The sequence below is a fragment of the Mandrillus leucophaeus genome, unplaced genomic scaffold, assembly GCF_000951045.1.
Source record: "Mandrillus leucophaeus isolate KB7577 unplaced genomic scaffold, Mleu.le_1.0 Scaffold238, whole genome shotgun sequence".
NCBI classification, from domain to species: domain Eukaryota; kingdom Metazoa; phylum Chordata; class Mammalia; order Primates; family Cercopithecidae; genus Mandrillus; species Mandrillus leucophaeus.
The window spans coordinates 2,090,234-2,099,936 of record NW_012102454.1 but is presented as its reverse complement, the minus strand read 5'-3'; the positions used below and the strand labels follow the sequence as shown (position 1 = coordinate 2,099,936).

General features: G+C 60.2%; 1 protein-coding gene across 2 annotated transcripts in view; it reads left to right on the top strand.

The window, feature by feature from the left end:
• CHST8 (carbohydrate (N-acetylgalactosamine 4-0) sulfotransferase 8) overlaps positions 1 to 3,835 on the top strand; it is a 108,509-nt gene extending 104,674 nt beyond the window's left edge. For both annotated transcript variants that reach the window (XM_011982315.1, XM_011982314.1), the window contains exons 3-4: positions 1,734 to 1,771; positions 2,275 to 3,835. In XM_011982315.1, coding sequence (XP_011837705.1) covers positions 1,734 to 1,771; positions 2,275 to 3,381 — 1,145 coding nt within the window. In that variant the 3' untranslated portion in view covers positions 3,382 to 3,835. The remainder of the gene's footprint in view (positions 1 to 1,733; positions 1,772 to 2,274) is intronic.
• Positions 3,836 to 9,703: the final 5,868 nt, after the last annotated feature.

Below are 9,703 nucleotides of genomic sequence, written 5' to 3'. Positions count from 1 at the left end.
CCAGGCACCTGCTGCTTACACCCCATACCCTGAGTGGTGCAACCAGGTCTACTTGGAGCTTCCCCTCAGCCTCCGAGGAAGAGTCTAGAAGGCCTGTTTCAAAGATCCCCCACATGCACGCATGTGCACATAAGCTTGGGAGTGCCCAGGAAGACGGGGACGCTCTGCCCTTTGCCCAGGGGAGAGAATACCCTTGTTCCCAGCCCAAAGGGACAAGCAGAAGAAAGATGAAGTGTGCCCCAGTTCTGCCTGCATTTCTGCCTCTCCTGGGACTTGAGGAAGGTTCTGGCAAGCTCAGGGAATTCAGGCTGTCCATCCCAGGGCTGACGTTGCATCTCCTTCTTGGCTTGCTAATGACTGAAGGAGATGTGCGGGCACAGCCTCAACCTTAGACTGTCTGGGGCCTGGCACTGGCTGAGTCTGTAAAACTGGACCCCATGGAGAAATCCACAGACTGTCTGGCTCAGGGAAGACCTGGATGTCCCTTCACCAGCTGGGCTCCTGCCACTGGACCTCTGCCCAGGACATAGAGACAGCCGGGAAAGTGGTGGGACACTGGAACCCCCCACCCGCAAGCAGCAGCCAAGATTTGCTGAGGTGTGGTCAGGCACGGTGCCCCGGCATGCCAGCCAGAAGATCCAGCTCTCTGCTTAAGGGATAACTGGCTCTGATGGTGACCATGGCTTTTGGCAGAGCCTCAGGACAAAAATGTCCACCCACATGGCACTGGAACAGAAAGATCCCCTGATTCCTCGGTGGCCAGGTAGGGACTAGGGAAGGAGGCTCCAGCTTCTAAATAGATTCCCCCCAAAGGGAATCCCCTTGTCCTCCCAGGACTTTCCCCCAAAGCAGACCAAACAGGGTATGACTCAGAATCTTCTACTCTGGTCAAAGGTTCACCTTACCAGAGCTTGTTTCTTGGGTGAGCCCAGCCCAGGCATGGGCCTCCTTGGTGGGCAGAGGGGGCTTTCCAGAGCATGGCCAGTGAGGCACTGATCTCTCTCTGTCTTCCTGATGTCATCAGTAAGTTAACGCTGGACAATTACCCTCCACCTGGGCACTGCTTAGGGCTTTGAGGGAGACCAAGATATGCTCAGCTCACTTCAGAACTCCAGAGCCAGCCGAGAAGGCCAAGATCTCAAAGGAAATACCCAGGTTAGGGAACTTCCTGGAGCAAGAGGAGAAGAAGCACGTTCCATTCCTAGGCCTGGTGTGTGCAAAGGTGTGGGTGTGAACCTGTCATATTCCAAGCGTGGAGAGTCCATAGTGGCCAGAACTGGGGCATGGCTGGTGGGGTGTGGAGAGAGGGTGGATGGAGCTTTCTGAAGGGTCCTTTCCCTGTGACTTAATGACATGGTGGGGTACAGGAGGAGGTGGCCTGCGAGAGTCCTGGCTGCTCCACAGGGCAGGTGTGTGGGTACACCTGGGCAGGATGCCTTTCCAGACCTTGTAGGTCACATCAGGAGGCAGGCGTGATGCAAAGAAGAGAGCCTCGGCTGCGTGCCAGTGGGACCACATGTTTGCTGCGTTCCTGTTTTCTGCATGGGTAGGGGATGGAGGGGCTCCAGTACTGAGCCATGCCCTCTCCCCATGCCCTAAGCTGCCTTTCCCTAGAGCCTACCCCAAGATGCCTCCAGCCTGGATGTCCACAGCCAGCAGCCCATAAGCAGTTCCCTGGGTGCCACGTGGCACATATGCTGCTAATACTGTCCTCTCCTCTGTTTGCTTTTTAGGAATAAAGTTCAACATCAGGCCAAGGCAGCCCCACCACGTAAGTTCTGAGAGTCAGATAAATCTCAGTGCACGCAGCCCCAGGGAAACTGGGGAGGGCTGGGAAGAAAATTAGGAGCTCACGTTGAATCCATTCTTGGAAAGAAAAATGTGTCCAGCCTTTCCCGGGAGCCTTGGGAACAAAGCCCAGGGCTCTGGACCCATGAATTTCCCTTCCTTGTTAGAAGGCTTCTTTGCACGGTGCTAATAGAGGCAGTAAATCTGAGCCCGCCTGCAGGCCACCTACTCCCGCCACCCTCGCTCAGCCCAGGTTCCTGTGAGGATCGCGCCATCTTGTGGCCGAAATGACGCTTGCACCTCAGCGGGAGGGAAGCTTTTGGGTGCTGGGCCAGGGCTCAGACGGGAGGGGTCTCACCCATAGGGTCAGCCTGTGTCCCTTACCTAAGAGGGACAGGAACCCCAGCCGTGGTGAGTCTGACCTGTGTGGCCCCCAGTGCCCAGCTGTCCTTTCCACCCAGATAACCACTTCTCTTCTTGCCCCAGGATCTCCCACCAGGCGGCTCCCAGGATGGTGACTTGAAGGCACCCACAGAGAGGATCACTCGGGACTTGTCCAGTGGGGCCCCGAGGGGCCGCAGCCTGCCAGCGCCTGACCAGCCTCAATCCCCGCTGCAGAGGGGGACCCGTCTGCGGCTCCGCCAGCGCCGTCGCCGTCTGCTCATCAAGAAAATGCCAGCTGCGGCGACCATCCCGGCCAACAGCTCGGACGTGCCCTTCATTCGGCCGGGACCCGGGACGCTGGATGGCCGCTGGGTCAGCCTGCACCGGAGCCAGCAGGAGCGCAAGCGGGTGATGCAGGAGGCCTGCGCCAAGTACCGGGCGAGCAGCAGCCGCCGGGCCGTCACACCCCGCCACGTGTCCCGTATCTTCGTGGAGGACCGCCACCGCGTGCTCTACTGCGAGGTGCCCAAGGCTGGCTGCTCCAACTGGAAGCGGGTTCTCATGGTGCTGGCCGGCCTGGCCTCGTCCACCGCCGACATCCAGCACAACACCGTCCACTACGGCAGCGCCCTCAAGCGCCTGGACACCTTCGACCGCCAGGGTATCTTGCACCGTCTCAGCACCTACACCAAGATGCTCTTTGTCCGCGAGCCCTTCGAGAGGCTGGTGTCAGCCTTCCGCGACAAGTTCGAGCACCCCAACAGCTACTACCACCCGGTCTTCGGCAAGGCCATCCTGGCCCGGTACCGGGCCAATGCCTCTCGGGAGGCCCTGCGGACGGGCTCTGGGGTGCGCTTTCCTGAGTTCGTCCAGTACCTGCTGGACGTGCACCGGCCCGTAGGGATGGACATTCACTGGGACCATGTCAGCCGGCTCTGCAGCCCCTGCCTCATCGACTACGACTTCGTAGGCAAGTTCGAGAGCATGGAGGACGATGCCAACTTCTTTCTGAGCCTCATCCGCGCGCCGCGGAACCTGACTTTCCCGCGGTTCAAGGACCGGCACTCGCAGGAGGCGCGGACCACAGCGAGGATCGCCCACCAGTACTTTGCCCAGCTCTCAGCCCTGCAACGGCAGCGCACCTACGACTTCTACTACATGGATTACCTGATGTTCAACTACTCCAAGCCCTTTGCAGATCTGTACTGAGGGGCGCTGCAGCTGGCCGGGCCGACCTACCCTGGTCACTCACCTGTGCTCCCGGGCATCCTCCTGTCGGTGGCGCCTCATCCCGGGAGCAACAGGGCTCTGAGGACTTGAGGAGCCGTGGCTGTGGGAGGAAGCAGGCCCTGGGCGGGGGCGGGGGGGGCAGAGGCACCTAGCCTTGGATGGGGACCCCAGCCCCTGGCCTGTACCTGTTTCCTCACTCCTTGACTGAGGGAGAGGCTGAGGACTGGGATAGACACCTGGGGAGCTCAGCCAGCAGTTTCGATGAGCAGGGAAGTCTGAGGCCCAGAGGACAGGGGCCCCAGCGGTAAGGGATATCCTGCATTCCCTTAGCCATTGCCTTGGACCAAACCACATGGTTTGCAGCTTTTCTACAAGCCAGGGGGGAGGTTCCCTTGGATTAAGGTTCCAAATAAAGCACATGGTTTCCAGAGCAGCAGTGTGTACCCTGTGGTGGCGTGGGAGCACATGGACCCTGGGCTGGATTTTCTGGGGCTCTTTCTGCCTTCCTGGGGCAGCCTGAGCCAGGTGCTGCAGGCCCCACTGCAGAGAAGTCCAGTTCAGGAGCAGCCTCGTGGGAGGAGAGCACAGAGGACCCAGAGGCTCTCAGCCAGGGCCTGCAGGCGTCTGAGGCTAGGGCGCAGTCAACTGGGGTGCTTCCATCTCAGTCCCGGCACATTCATCCTGAAAGGAGAAGATAGGCCTGTTCCTATGGAGGCCTCCTGGGGTGTCTTCTTATCAATGCACCTTGCAGAGGCCTCTGGGGACTGCCAGAGCAGTGGCCAGCTCTCCGGGCAAGCTGCTAATCAGGGCTGAGGCTGGGGCCGGGGCGCACGGTGCATGCATCTCAGCGGGTGTGGTGCTCTCGGTAGGCATCGAGGCTGTCCCTGGCTTTCTGCACCTCTGGGCCAAGCAGGACTCTGGCCTAAGGCTGTCATCTGCAGACACTCACCCTGATCCCTGGCCCCACTCACCTGACAAGACCGCCTCAGGGCTGTCAGGAGGCACCTGCTCTGGAGGAGGAGAGGAGAAGCCGCAGAGGAAGCTTCTCCAAAAGCATGCATGTTCACACCAGACAGGGCTCCAGAAGTGTCAGCAGCCCAGGTGGTTCTGGGAAGGTCTGGGAGGAGGTGTTTGTTGGAGTGTTGAGTGCGGGCATGAGTGTGGCTGCATTTGGGTATGGTTTGTGATGGGAAAGGCTGCTTGACTCTGGAGTCTCTGCCCTCTGTCATCCTGTCTGCAGGAACCTCTTCATGCCCTCCTGGGTCATTCTGTGGGTTGCTCTGTGGGCCCTCCCAGGAGGCTGCCCTCCATCTGTCCCCACTTGCTAGGAGAGATGTTGCTGATTCTCCAGGTGGAGGCGCCACTGGATCCCTGGGTGGACCCCCCGATGGAGGCCCTACTGATTCCCAGGTGGAGAAACTGCTGGATCCCCAGGTGGAGGGGCTACTGGATCCTCAGCTGGAGGCACTCCTGTATTCCCATTGGAGGTGCTTCTGGAATCTCCCCAGGCTCACACCAACCTGAGTTGCTCCATCTCCTTTTCTGCCTCCACCTTGGACCCTGGAACCTTGCAAAGGGGAACAAGGCACTGTGCCTTCCTCCTGCCCCTTTGGGGTAACATCCATCCAGGAGACCTGAGAAGCAGGGAGACCTCCCTCGGGTTCCAGCTGGAAGCGGCTTGGACTATCTGACAGAAGTGACCCGGAGGGGCAGGGAAGAGGCTGCGGTCAGGGCCTGGGGAACTCCTGGGACCCACAGAAGCTGAGACAGCAGATGCTGAGGGGCCCAGAAAGCCAGAGCAGCTGCCCTGCACCTTGACCAGGACCAGGGTCTGTGTGAGAGGAGGTGGGGAAGTGCCTGGCTGAGGAAGACCTAGAAAGAGGCGCCCTGGGCCCCGGTGCTCAAACGTGAGACCACATTCATGTGCAGGAAAGTGTCCCTGGTCATGGGTGCATTTGGGGAAGCCAGAGGCAGTGCCCCCATGGCATCTGCTCAGCAGGGAACACCTGGACTCCACACTGAGACAGCATCTGGGAGTGGCTTGGAGACAGGGAGGATGGCCCTGCCCCTCCCCAGTGTGAGCGTGTGTGTGCATCTGCATGTGTGTGTTGAGGGGAGAAATCTCTCAGAGACACGCCGGCTCAAGCTGGACAGACGTGCACACACACAACACAACCATCGGCGGGGAGCTTTTGTTGCAGGTGGCAACGACAGAAGACAGGTACAGGCGTGACCATGATCACCACTTGACGGCCCTGAGAGTGACCTCCAACTGCAGGCCCAGGCTGGAGACCACCCCAGCTCCAACCCCCAACCCAGCCCCAAACCTCACAGGACTAAGGAAGAGTGGACTCAGCGCAGTGGTAGGGAAGTATGTGTGTGTGTGCATGTGCATGTGTCTCTGTGTGTGGGCGTCTGGCCTGCGCTGCGGGGTGGGTGGATGTGTGTGTGTCTATGTGTGTGTCTGGCCTGTACTCTGTGCGTGTGTGTTTGTGTGTGTGTTTGGCCTGTACTGTGGGTGGGTGTGAGCATATGGATCCTGTGGGTGGGTGTGTGTGTGTGGGTGTCTGGCCTGCGCTGTGGGGTGGGTGGGTATGAGCGTATGTGTGTGTGTCTGTGTCTGCGTGTGTGTGTTTCTGTCTCTGCCCTGTGCTGTGGGGTGGGTATGAGCATGTGTGTGTTTGTGTCTGTGTGTGTCTCTGTGTGTCTCTGCCCTGTGCTGTGGGGTGGGTGTGAGCATGTGTGTGTTTGTGTCTGTGTGTGTCTCTGTGTGTCTCTGCCCTGTGCTGTGGAGTGGGTGTGAGCATGTGTATGTTTGTGTCTGTGTGTATGTATGCCTGTGCTGTGGGGTGGGGGGGTGTAAGTGTATGTCTGTATGCGTGTGTTTGGCCTGTACTATGTGGATGGGTGTGAGCAAACAGGTAATGTGGGTCTGTGTGTCTGTGTGGGTGTGTGTCTGCGTGGGTGCCTGGCCTGTGCTGTGGGGTAAATGGGTGTGAGTATGTGGGTGTGTGTTGGGGGAGGGAGGTGTCTGGCCTGTGCTGTGGGGTGGGTGGGTGTAAGCGTGTGTGTGTGTTTCTAGCCTGTGCTATAGGGTGGGTGTGAGCATGTGTGCCTGTGTGTGTGTTTCTAGAGTGAGGGGTGTGCATTGTGTGTGAGCCCACGTCCGTGCCAGGGGTGGGCTGTGTGCGGTCTGAGTCCTGCCTGTCTCCAGGACCATCTTGTGCACCCTCTCCCCATCTCTCCTTGCCCATCCACTGGCCGTTTTGTGGATGTCACCTGGAAGGGGCTCTCTGATCAGATTCTCTAGAAAGGGCTGCCAGCAGCTCCCAGGGAGGAAGGAAGCCCATCGAGTTGGGAGAACAGCCCAAGCCCCAGGGCCCTCCCCAGCTTGGTCCCCCTGTGGGCCCCTCGGGGCGGCCCCAGGGAAGTCCCTTCCAGGTCTCTGCCCTTGAGTGGCTGAGACCTCCCGGATAGGACCCCCCACTCTCCAAGTGGTGATGAGAACAGACGTCCCAAAGCCTAGGGTCCCTCCTGTGGCCTGGGAACCCCAAAGGCCTTGAGTCTCCTGGGGAGGTGGGATTCAAGGTCCATGCAGACAGACAGGTGGGAAACTCAGGCAGCTCTGGCCTCCCCCAGCTCCCCCTCCTCCCTGCTGTCTCCACGGGGTTTGGTGACCTGTACCGGGCCTGTCCAAAGGGCTCAGGATAAAGTCGGGCAGGCAGTGGACACAGTGTCCCCCATCACCTCCCGCCACTCTCAGGCAGGGTTTGCCAGTTTCATCCTCAGGGCCGAGCCCCTGGGAGGAGGACAGGAGCCTGTGGAACCCCATCATGGTTCTGAGGCCTGGAGGCGGCCTCACCTTACTGCCTCCATCTCCTCTTGGCCCCTTCGTCTTCAGGGAGCACCCGTGGCCAACCCAGGGGACGTTCTGCTGGCGTCCCTCACTCCTCCACTCCCTCTACAAGGCCAGGGGTCCCAGAGCAGGGCATAGGAGGCTGTGTTGAACCACGGGATCCAGAAATGGGCAAAGGTGGAAGTTGGAGGTGTGGTAGTCTGGGCTCAAGTAACACTGCCCCTACCTCCGGGGACCCCTAGCTGATGGGTACCACGACTCCTGGATGAGGAATAGGCAGGTGCCCTGGGAGCAGGGTGTGGGGAGAGGACTGTGTGTTAGTCCCGCTGCCTTGTGCAGGCTCGGGGAGGGGGCGTGGGAGCCCTAAGCTGGGTTCTTCCCACCACCCTGGCTGCTCCTTGGCCCTTCTCACTGCCCAGGGCACGCTTTGCACAAGAGGCTCTGCTGGGAGATGGCAGCAGAGGGGGACCCGGGGTCTGGGCCGGGCCGGGGCTACTAGGGGACTATCCTCCTGCCTCTCCTTCATCCTGGGCCAGCCTCAGGAAGGGAGCGGCAGGGAAGCAGCTGGAGGTGCCAAGAGCTCTGGAAGCTAGGGAAGGAAGCAGGGGGCGGCGGCAGAGGGCAGAGAAAGCCACTTCCTGTCACGGACCTGGGCGACCCTGCCGCGCCACCTGGGTATGCCAGCCTGAGTCAAGTGGACAGAGAGTGCTGAGCGTGGAGAAGAGCAGGTGCGTGCGCGAGGTATTTAAAGAGGAGACCGAGGGGCTGGGACCCCGCGTGTGTGGGGGGTGCGGGTGTCGGGGGTCACCCGTGCTGGGTGCTGTGCTGTGGCTTCGTGTGCGTTGCCCAATGCCCCTCTCCCAGCGGCCCCGTCCACTCATGCCTCGCTCTGATGTATAGGTGAGAAGACTGAGGCACACAAAGGCTTGACCAGAGCTGTGCGGCGCAGGAGTTGGAGCTGGGATTGCGCCCAAACGGCCGGCAGGGCCCCCTCGCCTTTGTGCCCACAGGCGCAGAGCCGTCCTCCGCCGCCAGGTGGGGCTAAGTCCCCGCTACCGAGCAGCGGCCCGGGGATCCCCGGCGGGGCCGCCAGGTGGCAGCAGCGCTCCGACCGCGGGGCTCCAGCTCCGGAGCGCCCCGCGTCCCCAGCCTCCCCAGCCTCCCCACCGCGCAGTGGGCTCCTGTGTCCCCTCGCCCTCCCAACCATGGGGTCACGGGGCTCCCGCCCCTCCATTGTCTGCGGGCGGCCTCCAGAGGTTACTCTCAAACCCACCAGCTCCAGGGGACCCGCCTGTGCTAACACCAAACCCCCAAACACCCGCAGCGCCCCTAAAGCAGTGACATCCACAACCTCCCTGGGGGCTTGTCCTGCACGCTCCATCAGGGTGATGTCAGGCCTTCTCCAACCTCAACCACAACACGAACGCACATGCGCAAACACAAATGCATGTACACACAGGCACAGACGCAGACACACACAACCACACACAGACACACAGACACCCATCCTCACAAACACACACCCACATATGCAGACACACGCATGTACACAGACCCAGATGTACGCGGACACACAGACACACACGTAAACACACAGAAACATGCACGGCTCAGGACGGGGCCTCTTGCTGCATTGAAATAAACGGGAAGAATCGGAAGGTCCCTCACTGTCTCAGCCAAGTGCATGCACTTCCCACGCTGAGCCCTGTCCTCCACCTCCCCTCCTGCACTGACCAGAGGTCACCCCCGACACACACACACGCATCGGATCCCAGTCCCTTTGCCTACTCCTTAAGCACCTCCCGCGTGCACCTGCGCCCTCTCTGCACACACAGCAGGCTTTCCTATCCAGAAAACAAACTGTCACCGCCCCATCTTAAAAAACGGGGAAGCCGTAGCCAGATGGCTCCTGCAGTGCCTGCCCATTTCACTCCTCTTCTTGCCGCAGAATCCACCCCTCAGCCCCCATGGCTTCACTTCCTTTTCACTCTGGATCCCACCCTGGCCTGCTTTCCAATCTTGCCACCCGCAGAGTCCGCTGACAAGGCACCTTCCACTGCCACATGCTGGCAGTTCCAGGCACTCTTCTGCCTACACACTCCCTGGACGAGCTCCACATCACCCCTATGCTAGACTCCCGGATTTGCCCTTGCAGCCCTGATCGGTAGACCCAAGTAGCCAACTGCCTCACCCTCAGCTGTCAGCACGTCCAGCGGGTGCCTGCACTTAAACGTCTCACCTGAGCCGCACACCTTTCACACCTTAAGCCCCTCCTCTCCTGGCTTCCTGGCTCAGCCTTCCCTACAAGCCCTGAATTGTCCCTTTCATCCTGCCTCACAAGAGCATCCTGAATCCATGTCCATTCTCCCTCTCCAGAGCTGTCATTTAACCCAAGCCACTATCACACCAGCATCTCCTGCCTTGGCACCTAAAGTAATAAGTAAC